Here is a 17,547-nt window from a genome sequence, read left to right as displayed (position 1 = left end):
AAGTTCATCAATCATATTAAACATGTTATTAAACTGAAAGGGAAAAAGTATTCACACAAACACAAATAGCAATACAACAAGCTTCTTTTTTATAGAAAAGTATTTCCCTTCTGATGACAAGTAGGAGTGGGTTGCTGTGATAATGTGTCAAGCTGAGGGAGAGCAACAAAAACGGTATGATTAGTCTCTGATGTGTGGTAGGTAGGGAGCAAAGAAACAATGAACACGTTCATTTCAAATGTAGTCATTCAGAGGGACAGCAGTGGGGTGCAGCACATATAGTGCCCTCTGTGACTTTCAGGTAACGGCTCAAAAGTCCTCAAATAACAGAATCATTTCATAAGCGCGCTATAACTGTGTTCATTCCAACCTACTTCCACCACAGGTAGATCCTGCACTTGATATACAATTGTATATATATATATATATATATATATATATATATATATATATATATATATTTATGTAAAGCTCACAGCACAAAGGCCTTTGTTCCTGCAGTATGAAGACGTTGATCATGACAGCTTACAGTAATGAGGTCCTCATGCCCAGAGGATGCTTCGGTTAATGAAAAGTGATGAGAAAATAAATGCACCAGAGTCTTCCAAAATCACAAAAAAATAAACAGTCAATAATGTTTTTTTTTGTTTTGTTTTGTTTTGCATTTGTATGGAGGATAATTTTAATCCAGATGTAGAAAAGGGAAAGTGGTAAATTTATATTGTATAATCACTACATCAGCCATAATTAAATATTTAAAAGATAAAGAAGACAAATTATATTGGAATTGATATTGAAAGTAATTCAATTGATATGTATGGATGCAATGTATATTTTGAAATTTTGCAATTTCAAAATAGAAAGTGAAATTAAAATGATAAAAGGAGAATGAAATGCTGAAGGTTAAATTGACATTAAAAGGAAAACAAAGGAAAATTAGAAAATGAAAATAAACTATTAAAATATAAAGTGTTAAATCCGAATTGCATTTTGTATTTTTCTTTAAAAAAAATCTGATTTAAAAAGAAATCAAAAACCTAATAACAACTACTTTCCCAGATTATATTTTGAAAAAAATAATAATTAAGAGAGCTCTCAGGTATACTTAAAATGTTCGTTAAGCGGAGTGGTGTCCTTAAACTTGAATCTATAAGCTCTATGCATGGTCCTAATGATAGTAAATGTAATGGACAATAGAACAGACCACCTGACCAGATGGCCCATGGGTGGTGGGAACTTACCGCTCCCCTTGTCTCCCTCCACTTTTGGGATTGACCAGGACCAGGAGTGGGTGAGTGCCCGGGAGGGGCGTGATCTTGAGACAGGAAGGAAAAATAGCCTCAGGCATCTACTAACCAGTTTTATGCAGCCACTTTAATGACTTACAGGATGGATGGCTGCTGGACGCTGGTCATACCTGAAGTGCTTGTCCATCTCCAGGGGAGAATTTGAAAGTTTGAAAGTTGATGTCATCAGGGCTGGTGCTGGGTGGCGACTCCCCTTCACCTCGCTTCACCACAGAATGACGGTCCTGTGAAAGAAGGAAGACTGTAATTGGTACAGAGATAAGCAACCAAGTGTGAACTCAAAAATATTACAATTTAGAAAACAATCTGCACGCACTCTCTCTTTATAAATCCCTGAGTTGTATCAAAAGTCATCCCTGGTGCAACAGCCACAAACAGGCGAAAGTCTAAAGCCTGTAACATGTTTATGGCTGCTGTAAAGTTGGGCATTTTAACATGGGGGTCTGAGGGGACTGACTCACTCTCAGAGCCAGCCTCAGGTGGTCATTTGAGGAACTACATTGCTCCGGCACTTCCGTGTTGGCTTTTTTCCCCTCCGTGTTGGCGGTTGCACAGAGCTTCCACAGAGCCTCAGAGATGGCTTGCGGAGCTCGCTGAGATGTGCCACACACCTCCTGAAAACTGTGCCCTTTAGTGCACTGAATAGACAGTTTCCCTGTCTAAGTGTCTGAATACACAGGGACAGCATTTCTAGCCATGGCGTTGTGTTATATTATATGGAACTATTGAATCACACTTAGGAAATAAATCAATGACTGCCCGACACATTGTCACAGTAATATGTATGCCTGGAAATCAGGTTATAATATTCAGTTAGAGGGGTGTTGATTTTGATTATTTCTGAGACTAGGTAGTTTGTGGTGCTGCTGAGCTGTTTTGTGTTTGACTGACAGGTGTTTCTAATATTTAGTCCACCCCATTTATATCAGTGAGGGCATGCTAAATATCAGAATCACCTGTCTGTATAATACAACCACAAACTACAACCTCCAAAATAAACCTAGCCTGAAGGGACGACTGATTGCAGGACTGTTGTATTAGACTTGTATTAGACAGCAGGGGATAAAACAAGCCTCCTCACCAAGACAACGGGGCAGATGTATGAGGGCAACAGAGTGTGGTCCCTCAAGGCTCCTCCATCACACTCCGGCTTCACATTAGATGCACACTTGTTATGGAGCTACAGGGGAGAGCAGAAGCAGAAACATTAGAACGGTGGGCGGAAATCCATCTGTGACACTCGGGATATCAAACGTTAGTTGTGTGAGAGGCTTGACTTTTGAGGTCGTCTACCCTCACGGTATTTATACCGAATATTTGACAGGCAATACATTATCCGAAAAGTTAGTCTTTCAATGCCGAATCTTTTTCATGCTGAAGTGAGAACAACTGCTGTGTGAGAGTTTTGACAGCAGCACTAATGTTGCGCAAATCCCAAGTCGGTGGTGACATCTGGTGGATTTGAAAAGCAATGCAGAGTAAAAAATATCAGACTATATATATATATTGTATAGTTTTCATGGCATTGTTGGGACGTAGAGTTGTTTGGGGACAAAAGGCCAACCATGTACTATAGCAGGACTAAAGGGAATAAATGTACACTCAGTTGCCAGTTTATTAAGTACACAGTCCTGTAATAAATACTTTAGAAAATGCACATTATACCCTGATTTATTTTCACATTACACTGCATTTGCTTTTAGCTCGGTGTACCTAATAAACTTGTAGCTGAGTGTGAAGCAAACGGCTCAGTTTTAACCTCCATAAACATTTTAATACACGATGGGCAAGGAAAAGGATACACAATAAAAAATACTGCACAATAATCAACTCACAGTGATCTGACACCAGACACAGTGCAGGCCGGTGAGGCCCTGGTAACACTTGATGCTTCTGTGACAGCGGTCGCACTTGGTCGGAGAGTTACCCTCCATCCAAACATGCTGCATAGCCTGGAGATCGACAGGGAGCGTGACATCAGCATTAACAGTTACTTAGCATTCATAAGCTGCATTTTTAAGCAGTCGAAATGTAATAATAACTTAAATGTGTAACACAGATATCTACAAAATAACTTAAAGTTTAATATTAAACTGAAACAAAGGGAACTATGATTAACGTGGTTTCTATAGACGGAAGTCAAATAGTAATGGACAATAACAGCAGAGACATTTGGTTACTTTACTTTTGTTGCCTTCAAGCTTTTTGCTAGAACTTTGTCGAACACAATACACAAATTACTTTGTTTTTGTTGAGCTTCAACAGAAGTAAAAGCAAGGAAAGTGGGTTGTGAAAGCCATTAAAGGTCATTTTCACTGTTGATTCATCTTATTTTCAACAGTTAATCGTCTAAAAATGTTTGCAAATGTTTTTGCTTGATAAAATGACTTAAATGTGTATTAGAGTATTCGACAATGAAGTTATTCATTCAGGGTTCTCACTCTCTTTCTTTCTATTCATTCATTTTCCAGGAATTTCCCATGACATTTTCATTATGATTTGAACATTAATATGAACCTGGACATATTCTATCCCTTTCAGAAGGCAAGGGGAATCTCTCATAGATAGTCCAGAAGAAAAATCTCAGCAGAAAGAAAATAGGAGAATGTAGAAATTATTATAGACATTTTGCCTCTCCTCTGTGTTTTCAATGACTGGGAAATTGGTCAAATGGCCTGACAGGACGTTTTGATGATAATCCAGGACTGAAAGCTCTACAGAGCATGTGACCTGAGCCAGACAAACAACTGTATAGAGCTGAATCACATCAAAGCTAAAATACAGGGGGTTTTGACAAGGAGCCTTTGCGTGACTTCAGAGACCATGCCATGCTCCCCGCTGCCCTGTAAACAGACCATGAGCCAGTGGGAATCTGCCAAACAGACTGGTCAGTGTTCCTGCCTCGGTGCCCTGCAGCCTCAGTCCAGGTTCTGAACGGCACGGCATTCCATGTGCAGAATGAGCCCTTTCATGCGTCTGTACTCACGTTGGTGTGTCTACGTGACTTGGCGTAGGTGCTGATGCAAGCGGCGATGTCTTTGGACACACAGCGTTCGTGCACCGTGTACTTGCATACTGTGGGGAAAAAAACAAAAACAAGAGACAACAGTCCACGTGTGAACTCCAGTCAATATTGAATGATAGAAAACTTCTTACACGTGTTGATCCTGCCTCATCTTATTAGCTGCAACTAATCACATTGCTTGCCGAGGAAAAGTTGATCAAATTCGAGATGATTACAATACGCAAGTACTTGCATTCAACTGTGACGATAATATCCCCAGAGAATCAGTCCCTGGCAGAATTCAATCAAGAATGAAATCATGCATAATAAGATTATTTATGTTTTTTTTAATGAAGGTGTTTAATTGAAAAGCAACACTGACTCAGAGGCCCTCAGGCACCACAAACGGCTCACATTTGAGTCACATGCATGTGGGAAAGGGGGAATACAGCAAGAGATGGAGGAACAGGAGAAGAGATAATAACAGTGTTAGAGAGGAAGTCAGAAGAAAATGGAGATGAATAAATGTGGGCAGACAGAGAGACTCACAGGAGCAGCAGAGGCCCTGTTTGCGAACGCCGAGCAGCATGGTATGGCAGTAGTTACAGTAGGCTGGTTTGTTGAAGTGCTTCAGACGCCAAACATGCTGCCCATCTTCCTGTACATTCTAGAGGGAGACAACAAAGGTTGGATTGGAAGCATTATGAAGCACTTTCCTGTCAGTGACTCATCTTCTGATGATTTTGGTTCTTACTGTTGCTACAAACAGTGAAGAGAACTCTCAAATCAACAATAACCCGACCCAGCATGCATCAACGGTCCAGGTTTGAAAGCAAATAAACTTAGATTAGATTCAACTTGCATCAGTACAAGTACTGATACTAAATGCAGTTTAGCATCAAACTAGTATAATGTACACATGTGTAGTGGTAATATGTGGAATAAAGTAGTGGTATAATAGTAGTGGTTGTGAAGATGCATTCAATTATTTAATTATTTAACAGTTAGAACAGCGTGATATGCTAAAATATAATAATGTGTGAAATAATAACAGCAATGATTTATGGCTATAACACAGAAACTAAAACCCTTGTTTCCTGTTAGTTAAAAATATAATTTGTTCAGTTTCATCTTGAAACTCAAAAAGGCATTATAATATGTTAATAAACAATTTTTACTTTGATTTTGATAGTAGCTCATAATATTGTGAAAAAATCCCCCTATATTACTTATCAGGTTATTAACCCATTTATTTATATATATATATATATATATATATATATATATATACATATATATATATACATATATATATATATATATATATATATATATATATATATATATATATATATATATATATATATATATATATATATATATATTGCACTGATACAACCATAATATTGTACAGGTTACCGTATTGTTACCAACAATTTATTTTACTATTACTATTAGTTTTGCCTTGTTGCTACACTCAACAAAAATATAAACGCAACACTTTTGTTTTTGCTCCCATTTTTCATGAGATGGACTTAAAGATCTAAAATTCATTCCAGATACACAATATTACCATTTCTCTCAAACATTGTTTACAAATCAGTCTAAATGTCTGATAGTGAGCACTTCTGCTTTGCTGAGATAATCCATCCCACCTCACAGGTGTGCCACATCAAGATGCTGATCTGACATCATGATTAGTGCACAGGTGTGCCTTAGACTGTCCACAATAAAAGGCCACCCTGAAATGTGCATTTTTTTTGCTTTATTGGGGGTCTGGGGACTCAGAACCAGTCAGTATCTGGTGTGACCACCATTTGCCTCATGCAGTGCAACACATCTTCTTCGCATAGAGTTTATCAGATTGTCAATTGTGGCCTGTGGAATGTTGGTCCACTCCTCTTCAATGGCTGTGCAAAGTTGCTGGATATTAGTGGGAACTGGTACACGCTGTCGTATATGCCGGTCAAGCACATCCCAAACATGCTCAATGGGTGACATGTCCGGTGAGTATGCTGGCCATGCAAGAACTGGGACATTTTCAGCTTCCAAGAATTGTGTACAGATCCTTGCAACATGGGGCCGTGCATTATCTTGCTGAAACATGAGGTGATGTTCATGGATGTATGGCACAACAATGGGCCTCAGGATCTCATCACGGTATCTCTGTGCATTCAAAATGCCATCAATAAAATGCACCTGTGTTCTTCGTCCATAACAGATGCCTGCCCATACCATAACCCCACCACCACCATGGGCCACTCGATCCACAACATTGACATCAGCAAAGCGCTCACCCACACGACGCCACACACGCTGTCTGCCATCTGCCCTGAACAATGTAAACCGAGATTCATCCGTGAAGAGAACACCTCTCCAACGTGCCAGACGCCATCGAATGTGAGCATTTGCCCACTCAAGTCTGTTACGGTGACGAGCTGGAGTCAGGTCAAGACCCCGATGAGGACGACGAGCATGCAGTTGAGCTTCCCTGGGACGGTTTCTGACAGTTTGTGCAGAAATTGTTTGGTTATGCAAACCAATTGTTTCAGCAGCTGTCTGAGTGGCTGGTCTCAGACGATCTTGGAGGTGAACCTGCTGGATGTGGAGGTCCTGGGCTGGTGTGGTTACACGTGGTCTGCGGTTGTGAGGCCGGTTGGATGTACTGCCATATTCTCTGAAACGCCTTTGGAGACGGCTTATGGTGGAGAAATGAACATTCAATGCACGAGCAACAGATCTGGTTGACATTCCTGCTGTCAGCATGCCAATTGCACGCTCCCTCAATGCTTGTGGCATCTGTGGCATTTTGCTGTGAGACAAAACTGCACATTTCAGAGTGGCCTTTTATTGTGGGCAGTATAAGGTACACCTGTGCACTAATCATGATGTCAGATCAGCATCTTGATGTGGCACACCTGTGAGGTGGGATGGATTATCTCAGCAAAGCAGAAGTGCTCACTATCACACATTTAGACAGATTTGTGAACAATGTTTGAGAGAAATGGTAATATTGTGTATCTGGAATGAATTTTAGATCTTTAAGTCCATCTCATGAAAAATGGGAGCAAAAACAAAAGTGTTGCGTTTATATTTTTGTTGAGTGTATTTTGAAATGTTCCACACAATTTCCGATAAAGAGTTGATGTAAACTCTTATTTTCTGTGCAGTGTTGCTGTTCTTAACGTTGAACGCTGAAACGTCATTTCAAGTACAGCTTTCATGTGATGATGTACTTCTGAGTAAAACAGGGTGGACAGGCGAGACATAACTTTTGGAGGAATGGGATTCTCTCTCTCTGTGCAGAGCCGAGGTTGCAGAATGATTGATGAATGTTGGTTGAAATTGTTTGGTACTGATGTAAGCACATGTCATATGGAAGAATAAACCATTGGATTTAGTTATTAAACTACAAAAACATTTATTTTGGGTGTTTGATTTTCAATGTATATTGTTAAATAAGCTCACAGTTTTACCAGGGATGGATGTGATATAAAAGGCTAAAAAGGTGTTTTTCCTTTCAGTTCGACTTTAACACAAAACAGTTAAGACATCCTTTGATACAAAAGAAACATGTTTTGTTCAGGTAACGTTTAAAACATTGGAACACAACATTATTGTGTTATTTAAAAAAGGTGCATTTCAGTCAGTGATGCTGCCTGAGAACGACCTCACAGCAGCCAGTGGGAGTTTTGAGCTCTCAATGCCATAAGAAGGAACAAGGGAAATGATGGTGTGAAGACAAAGCTTACAGTTAATACTTAATATGTACCGTTTCCATGCCCAGCAGGACCAGTAAAGGGATGGTAGTGAGGCCTCCTCGGATCCACTCCTCCAGTGTGACAGTCCCATCTCTGTCATAATCGATCTCCTCCATCATCTCCTTCAGTATCTTAGTTAAAGAGATTATGCAGACATATCATCCTCAAATCCAAAGTCAGAGGTACAGACTGTTTTAAGTTTTTTTAAAACATTGTCAAACAATGTTGCATAATGTAAGGCTTTTTATAAACAAACATAACAGACAAAGGAAAACAAATGGAAATGAGCTTTTACGTACATCTGGTGCAATGAAATACATAATAACAACAATGCTATTTAGAGTCGATTTCGTTGCAACAAACAATTGAAACAATTGTAACAATTGAATCTGTTTTTCTAGAGAACTTTCCTCTAACAAGCAAGTTGTTTGTCTTTGTAACGCTGTTGAGAAATTTCTTTCAAGCTATTTTCTGTGGTTGTTTTTCTACCTTTTTGGAACTCACATCCAATTTCTGGCTGCCACTCTGGGTTTCCATTGTCATTATGGGAAAAATAAATAATGATAAAACCTTCACAGATGGGCCTTTTTTTATGTTTTTCCTAAGAATGTATTGCAGTTGAGAGTGTGTTGGCTTACCGGTCGCAGTTCTGTTGAATCCCACTCCAGATACTCTGCAACATGCACCATCTGATTGATGATGCGATCCAGCTCCTACAAAAACAATCATGGACCATGTTGGACAAAGAGATCCAAGGTTTATCTTCCCACTACAAAGAATCAGTATACTCTCAATGTCAGTGTTTACTAAAGTGACGTCTGCATGTGGAGGACCATGCAAACAGGTGGACTACTGAACGGGCCTACTGGGCACAGACCCAGGGGCCCAAAGTGTCAGGGGCCCCACTGGCCTTCACCAACAAATTGTCACTCAAAGGGTGCATCCCAAGTCTTCCTTGTGTCCCTCCCACCAGAGATGCATCGAGTGGATGCAGGTAAAAGTACGTGGGACGAGGCGGCAATGGCGTCTGAAATGTGAAGCCAACGCGGAAGTTCAAAAAATGGCCAAAAACCAAGATGGCGACAGGCAAAATGTAGAAATCAAGGCAGTCCACTCACCACTGGGTGATGTCACAATATCCAAAAACATAAAACTACTACAAAGAGACACACAAAGACTACAAACAGACCAACACCCCAACTCTTATCCTACATAAACAACTACAATGAGACTTAAAATGTCTACAAAAAGAGGCAAAACAACTACAAAGACACTCAAATGAAACAAAACTATGAAGACACTCAAAATGACTACAAAGTGGGGAAATGAAACAACAAAATGACTACAAAATAGAGGCAAAACAACTACAAATACACTCAAAATGACTACGAAAAAACAACACATAAAACAAGAAGACCAAAAGAATGATGAAGAGACAAAATGACGATAAAGAAACACAAAACCACCACAAAGAGAGGCTCAACCACTCTAACATCTACGAGTCTTTCTCTATATGTAGGAGAGGCGGTGGAACGTTTTGCATGTGTGTGCCAGGGGCCTATTGTCTCACAGTCCACCAAGACATGCATTTCCCTGCATAAACAACATATTCACAGAAGAGATTATCTGTCCATGTGATCATTTGAGCACAAGGCTAATGTTAAACTGAACAGAACCATTTACAAATGATCTCATGTAAACAGTCGTGTTTACATGAGATCATGTCACTGAGCTTTCAGGTGTCTATTCTCAGAGCTGCTGTGTGAAAAGAGAGGGAGGGGGGATACAAAAGCAAGAGGAGACACTCACCGAGCTGTCCAGAAGCCCGTTGCCGTCTGTGTCGTACAGCCGGAACATGACTAGAGGGAATCGAGAGAACAGAGATCCCATGATGACTCAGATGCCGTCAGATAGCAGTTCTCAGAAGCTGTAACATTTGTTCTTGGATTCTTTCCAGATGGCCACAGGGTTCAAGGAGAAGAGACTGCTACTTCTGCACTCAAGCATGGGGGCCAGTTAGCAGAGATTAGCCTCGTCACTGTGCTCCAATATAGCCTTAGACGCTTAGGAAGTCAATTGGGCACAGCAGGGCTTAAGCATGTCAGTGACCTGCCCTGAGTGGGAGGTGTAACCACTGTATCTAAGGCCCCCGGGGGCAGAGGGAGCAGTCTTATTACTCTTGCTGTCAACCTGAGCCGACATGAGACCAGCTGTATTAGTGGCCTGAGTGCATACACACAGCGTACGACAGTTGCTCTCACTCACTGACCCCCCCCAATCTCCATCACTCACACTCCAGCTTGTCCTCCGGCGTCCCCCTCTCCAGCAGGGACAAGTAGCAGACGATGTCCTTGAGAAAAACCACCTGGGGCGACGGCAGAGGGGGGGCTTTCTGTGGCGACGGGCTCCTCCGCAGTGACAGATGCATCTCCGGGTGGCTCCTCTCTGTTGATGTGCAACACAAGTGTTCAGAGCCGCTCACATCACTCTTCCTTCTCCACTGTGGTTCCGTGTGGTGAAATCAATAAAAACGAATCAGGTAAAAGCACTTTAAAGTATCAGTTTGAGAGTTTTAGAAAACTCTGATCCCTGTGCAGCAGCGTGACAAATGACTATTTACAGTGCAGCTGGAGATAACATGACATCGTATGACAGGGATAACCAACCTGAAAAGCCATAAATGGATCAGCAGCAGGATGGAACTGTGAAAGTTTAAGTCTAATAAACACCCTCATAATACTTTTTACATGCGTTCACTTTTACTGACGACCAGGACTGCAGACGACCACACAGATGTCCTCAGTTTACTTGGAAAACCCCTACCATTGTTTCCAACAAACAGGGACTAGACACTTTAGTCAGATTTATTTCACTAATCATTGGCAGAAGGACAAATAAATACATTTACTGGGGACATTACAGCATTGTGGTCAACTTTGTCCTAAACATTGAAAGACAACCAAAACTCAAAGATATCACCATGAAATGTCCTAAATTAATTACTCACAATTATATTTTGTAATACATGCAATATAAATACAAATAAAATTTGCATTGTAATAATGCAAATGAGGCCTGCTCTTAAAAAATCTTGTACATCGCTATATAAGTCCTATGAATTATTCTTATTACTATTATTACATTTGAGAAACATTTGATTGTGAACATTTTATACTTTTTTAAAGTCACACTTTGTTTTCATTCCAACTTTTTAAAAATATTGAATGCTGTATCATATAATAAATCATAAACTGCAGGATTGCACCCCTACAGTAAATCAGTCTCCATGTTCACCTCTCATACTCCTGATAAGACAGCACAGAGGCTCAAAGGACCGCTTGTCATACCCATCAATCATTTTTGAATAACTGTCAAACATATCAGTCTGATGAGAGCCTAATTTTGTGATCTGTCAATCTCAGTGCAGCGAACCTCACCTGGGGAGAGTTTGGGGGACACTGGAGACCTGGTCGGACCGGCATTGGGGGTCAGGGCATTGCTGCTCCCCTCTGAGGTTTTGACCTGGGTGCAGGGTGATCGGTGGGGCCCCCCAGGTGTTTGGGCCCCCGTCCTTGAACGCTGCGAGGAGGAGCGAGATGAACAAGGGGAGGTGGTGGCTCCTGAGCCTGCTGTGCTCATCACACTGGGGTGCTCCGGCGTGTGCCGGCCCATCGCAGACAGGATGCTTTTCCCATTCATCCCTGTTGGTGTGAAGGACAGAGAGGGGATAACACCGAAGAGACAGAAGGAACACATCAGTTGGACAGAAATCTGGGAAATTGGGGGGGAAGGATGCTACAGATGGTTGGTCAACTGTTAGCAGCAACATGTAGAAATACTGTAACATGAACAACAACAACTCAGGATGCATGGAGGGACAGCAAGCAGATCAATGTACGACACTGCGTTAAAACCTTACACAAACACCATTCACAAAGCATCATCTTCAGGCAAAATACCAAGAACTCACATCAACACAAGAGCACACCAAAAAGGGAAAAGGAGGTAGCAGGGCTCCTGTCCCATTAAGATGACATCACCCTGATGGTGCGGGCTACTCTGCTCCGGTACCTGTAATGGGAGCACAGGCCACTTCGGTCTGAATAGAGATGCCTGCGTCAATGGAACGGACTTCTGCGGTCAGTCATTGTTTCAAGGAGGGGGGGAGACAGCGGCAGACGTGGCAATAATGAGTGCAAAAATATCTCATAACTCTTAAGGCACAATCACCTAACAAGTCACATTTAGATATAGGGATGTGTTTTCAGACATCACATTTTTAATATCTTCGTAAGAGTAAAAACACTATTTTGAGTTTTACAGGCTTATTAAACAAAACACACATCCTAATACTTACTCAAAATGAGTTTTCTCAGCTAAATTTAAGGTCACTTTTTAATCACTGAAGGAGTCTTTTTTCAGTGCGGGCATTAGTGAAGAAAGAATACTCTTTATGTTCTGGATATACAGTAAAGGACGGGTTGCACCAACAAGGATTCATTTAATTTAAAATGAGTTCTAGTCAGAGTTTAGCAAAACTAGTTTAAAAATAATAATAATAATAATAATAATAATAATAATAATAATAATAATAATAATAATAATAATAATATAAGAAGATAAAACAGCGGATGATTGACCTGCAATGAAAAACTTTTTTTTTCACGGTAAGGGAGAAAAGAGACCAGTAGGCCCAACCTTACTGTTCAGCCACGTAACAGTGACTTTGCAGGACTGGTATCTCGAGAGAAAATCAGCAGCAGCATCATAAATTCTGTCCCTTAACTTTCCTGGAGGAAGTTGTTTATTTTGCTCAATCCATCTCAAAAAGGCAGCATTTTAAAGCATCTTGAAGTCAGTTAATCCTGGATCACAGTTTCATTTGTTATTCATTTGGATTTTAAACTTTTGCTGCAATAGAATATGAATCTATATTTAGAATAAAAACTAAACTGACATGTAAGATTGAGGTTTAAATATAATATTTCTTTGGTTACTTCTAAAGTCTGGTGCAACGTGATGTAAAAGCAAGACAGACAACGATTGTTTACAGAAACCGCATGGGTTCAGAATGATGAGGCAACTATTAGGAGAAAAGATGAATACAGTGAGCACATCAGAATAACAGCCCTATTTTTAGATCCTTTGATGGAACAGAAAGATAATATTTCAAAGCAACATCAGTGGACTCATTAAAGACAGGCAGAAAGCATCATATAGCATATAGTAAAACCTTCTCTATAGTCGCCCAGGCTGAGACATTGGTGGTTTGTCTCCTTCATCTGACTTCGGACATAAAGGCCATTAAAGACCATCATCTTAAAAAGGATTCAATCAGTACAAAAACAGCTCGTTCCCGAATGCACCACGTCATGCAATTCTGCCACCAGGTGTCAGTGCAGACTATGAGAACTTGAACCTGCACAGACACTGAAGCAGCAGAATCCACAGCAACCACTGAAGGGTTGGATTCCTTTGTTTTCATATGATGATAATGTACACAGCGTGTCATGTCTCATAATAGAATGGCTTTTTATCATCGATTACATACAGACAAGCAGCTGCAACATGAGCGGCATCGTTCATATGTGTGCTTTGTTTGTACTTGGACGGTCGGCGAAGAATAAACCCATTTTTACATGGGAATATTTAGAATTATATAATTAGGTCTTCAGAAGGTTTTTTTGTGTGCAAAATTTGTATATAACTTACGAATACGTCACCCTTAAAATGAACATTTGTATGTGAAGAACTCCAGTGTAACCTTGAATTCTTGAAGAAAACTGTGTTTTTCTCACATTCCTCCACGGGGAATAGAGAATTAAGAAAAGTCCAAAAACTGAGTAAATCCCTGATGAATTATAGTAAATGGGGGCCACGTTTAATGACTGCAAAACTATACCTAAATATCTGTTTATAAACTCACATAACTCATGCAGGATCATCCATCATTTATCCAGTCGTATGCTCACTACTTCCCAAACACATGCATCCTCACTGAAACCTTACTATTTAAGGTAAGGTCAAGTTACTAGTTGATTGATGATGATTGTGTGATGATCGTGTTGTATAGTTTTGCTATTGTTAAACACAGCCCACATTTACTTCAGTGTATCAAGATTGTTCTCAGTTTTCTGATACTTCCTTCACCGTGGAGACAAGGGAGGTGGGGGAGCAAGTGATTTACAAAAGGTCATTTTTAAGGTGGAGTATTCCTTAAACATGGAAACAACAAATGGGCAGATTAGGTCATGTTGAGAAGCAGCAGCACTGTGGCAGCACTGTTGGCTCAGATTCAGCTGTGAAACCTACGTTATATCCTACTGTCAGAAACACGTTGTCAATTATTTGATTGGCTGGAAATTAACCAGCAACCATTGTGAGCATAATTTACTACTTTTACTTTCAGCATTTATGCAACTTTTGGGTGTTCTAATCATGTGTTTTCACGTGTACTTTAACACTCATACTACAAAATGCTTTCTTGGCGAGTAAAATTACTTTTAACTTAACTTTTAAATTAACAAACATCACATGCGCAATTCATGCCACCATTCAAACAAAATCAGAAAATTGAAAAAAACACTTTAGATTAGGGAACACATATTAACCATGAACTAGTTTCTTATTAGCATGCATATTAGTAGCATATTGGCTGTTTCAAAGCCATTATAAATCGCTTACTAATGCCTTATTCTGCATGACCATATTCTGCAACTACTAGGCCATTAACTACTGTGAGAGTTTTCCATCAATAATTTCAATAATATCTATAATCACTGCTTATTGATAGTGAGTTAGGGAGTTGTTGTAAACCACTTAATAAGAATAAGCTAATAAGAAACTAGATCATGGTTAATATGTGTTCCCTAATCTAAAGTGTTACCAGAAAATGATTTGTCAGTACAGATTTTATTACGAAATAAGGTCATGGGGAACACCAGGGCACATCTTAGGCTCTCTACTTTCTGACAAAACATTGAATCAGTTAATCAAGAAGATAATTGTCACAGTAGTTGCTAATGAAAGTACACCTTTGTTTGTTAGACATTAAGGATTTGGTGAATAAACCTAAATGCAAACTTGTTTGTTTACAAGAAAACTCCAAAGGGCACCTTTAGTTTTTTGAGGATCCTGAAGGCAGCAGGAAGGGAATCTTTACTGCCGTTTCAAATCCCAGTGATGACCGACTAGAAGGAGCACAGAGAGCGAAAGCTGGGGCATCACAAACTGAACGGAGACACTGTGAGTCTCAGCACCAACGTTGCAACACAAAGCGCCATACTGTCGCTCACATTTAGCCTCTCTACACTTGTTGCCTCGCTCTTTTACGAGCATTTTGCCACAGAAATAGATTTCTGATGCAACGGTCCATCTGTCTCCTCAGCTGCTTGGCAGTGAGGAGCAGACTGGGAGCCCACGCAGCACTCACATGGACGGATGGAGGCAGACAGGGTTTACACCTGGAGCAAGGTGAAAGGTGAAATGATCCGTGTCTGGTGAATCCGCCTGTCTGTGTGTCTGTGTTTATCCATCCGAGTTTTGCTTTTTACATTTTAACTGGAAAGAAAGTGCAAAGAGACAATGTGACTGGTCATGTGATCCACTCTGGTGTGAATAAGTAAACCCAAAGTAAACCTCAAGGTACGGCAGATGCTCTCATGTCATTTTTTTTTTGTTGTTGTTAAAAGCTGTAACTTGAACAGGCTGCAACCATTTCTGCAGCGACACTAACACACTCACACACATCAGATCTGTGCGATAGAGCAAATAGTCAGTTTTTATTCACTATTGTAGAATTGATATATTTATACTATTTTATCATGCTTCATTTCTACTTTTTTTTAAAAATAATGTACAAAACTAAGGCAGGGAATTAAGTAAAAATGGATTAAAAATTATTCAGTTTCATACTGATGCCTCTATATGACCTAGATGAGCAGACGAGACCATCAGTGAGAAGACTGGCTATTTATAGATTATCTTAATGCTTGTCATCAAGTCTGATTACCCACAATAAGCGAATGATTCACAGCATGCGGGTTCACCAGAAACTCCTTCAGCTCAGAGGTGGTGACCTCTGCACCCGGTCCTTCCCAGACTGTCAGATCCTGCTTCAGTAAAATTCTGTTTTTTAAAGGGATTCTGGCGCCTGAAAACACTTAAGCTTTTGTCCACAGGGACCGCCAAAATCAACACAAAATGAAAGTTCCTCGTACGAGCTTTTAGGTTTAGCTTTGATCTGGCTTTGCCTGTTGCTTTTGGAGATAGAGCGGCTCACAGATGAAAATCCTTCAACTCTCTCTTGCTACCCATAGGTTGTGTGCTTTTTCAAAACAGCAAAATGTTATATGGATATCCGGGGTGAGGCATGCTGTATAAGATTTGCTACCGGAAAATAAACAGACCTTGTTTTAAAAATGTACATGAGATGATAGAGACTTTTGGCAAAGTAATCGGTTTCCTCTACTTTAATTAATGAGCCTATTAATGAAATATTCTAGTTGGATGGTTTTTAGCTCGCTCGTATCAGATTGTCTTCAACATCCTGACTTTTAAACAGCAACTTCGATTCAGACTGAAACAACAGTCTGAATCGAAGTTGCTGTTTAAAAGATTTGCGGAAGACTTGGATTATTTGAAAGTGAACACCTGTGGGTTATTTCCAGGATAGATCAGCCTGATATTTCAGAGTTTTAGAACAGCCAGTCCTACAACTCTCAAACGTTGTGCATTATAACTCTGTGAATGATGTGATCAGTGGCGTTAAAAAATGCAACCATACCGATATAAAAAGCCTACCCAGAATGCTCGTTCCTGCCCGAGACGGATCGGGAGAGCAGCCTCCCGTCTTGCTCTTGAAGGAGGTGAAGAGGTGCTGACACAGCTCTTCTGGGATGTCATTCTCCAGGTAGGTGGTCATGAAGAGCTGGAAGCCCTCATAATCAATGGGCTGCGTGGAGAAGGAAAGAGCAAATAGGTTAACAGAATTACTGAGGTACACTTGAATGTTACATCCATGGAATACATGAAAAATGTTATGGACTTCAGTTTATGTTGATCTGCCCTGAAATTAAGTTCTGCAGCCTTGACATGCTGAAAAACAGCTGAATGACAATATGATTTGAATATATTTTAAGGCCTTTACACATCAGGAAGGCAACATGGAAATGCGAAATATCACAACAAAACCATTCATACCACCAACAATGCAAATATGCAGTCAAAGCACTTTCTTAATAAAAGTTTTTTGTATGGATTAATCACACGGAAAACAAAACAACACTGGTGTGTAAAGGCCGTAAGTCTTTAAAAGTCAGACTAGTCAAAGACTACCAAGGGATATTTATGTCATGTTTGCGAGGGGAGACTGGAGGTGCTGAAGTTGCCTCCGGTCTCTAAGTCTTTAGTGGTCTGATGGTTGAAAAAGAAAACAATGTCAAGAAAGCAACACGGACAGCAAAACATGTCATGT

At 40.1% G+C, this 17,547-nt stretch overlaps 1 protein-coding gene across 4 annotated transcripts in view; it reads right to left on the bottom strand.

Moving 5' to 3' along the window:
* The window catches only part of dgkg (diacylglycerol kinase, gamma), a 91,005-nt gene that overhangs the window by 60,513 nt on the left and 12,945 nt on the right, over nt 1–17,547 (bottom strand). For 2 of the 4 annotated variants that reach the window (XM_084022078.1, XM_084022079.1), the window contains 13 exons: nt 16,875–17,025; nt 12,144–12,206; nt 11,510–11,773; nt 10,365–10,517; nt 9,882–9,931; nt 8,711–8,785; nt 8,084–8,203; nt 4,861–4,978; nt 4,294–4,382; nt 3,143–3,259; nt 2,389–2,487; nt 1,418–1,531; nt 1,242–1,315 (listed from right to left, as the gene is read on the bottom strand). In XM_084022078.1, the coding sequence (XP_083878204.1) occupies nt 1,242–1,315; nt 1,418–1,531; nt 2,389–2,487; nt 3,143–3,259; nt 4,294–4,382; nt 4,861–4,978; nt 8,084–8,203; nt 8,711–8,785; nt 9,882–9,931; nt 10,365–10,517; nt 11,510–11,773; nt 12,144–12,206; nt 16,875–17,025 (1,487 nt within the window). The remainder of the gene's footprint in view (nt 1–1,241; nt 1,316–1,417; nt 1,532–2,388; nt 2,488–3,142; nt 3,260–4,293; nt 4,383–4,860; nt 4,979–8,083; nt 8,204–8,710; nt 8,786–9,881; nt 9,932–10,364; nt 10,518–11,509; nt 11,774–12,143; nt 12,207–16,874; nt 17,026–17,547) is intronic. The other 2 variants (XM_084022080.1, XM_084022081.1) reach the window with 1 other exon arrangement.

This window comes from Eutrigla gurnardus (assembly GCF_963514095.1).
Source record: "Eutrigla gurnardus genome assembly, chromosome: 12".
Taxonomy (NCBI): domain Eukaryota; kingdom Metazoa; phylum Chordata; class Actinopteri; order Perciformes; family Triglidae; genus Eutrigla; species Eutrigla gurnardus.
The sequence above is the reverse complement of the archived record's forward strand: the minus strand, read 5'-3'. Positions and strand labels throughout refer to the sequence as shown.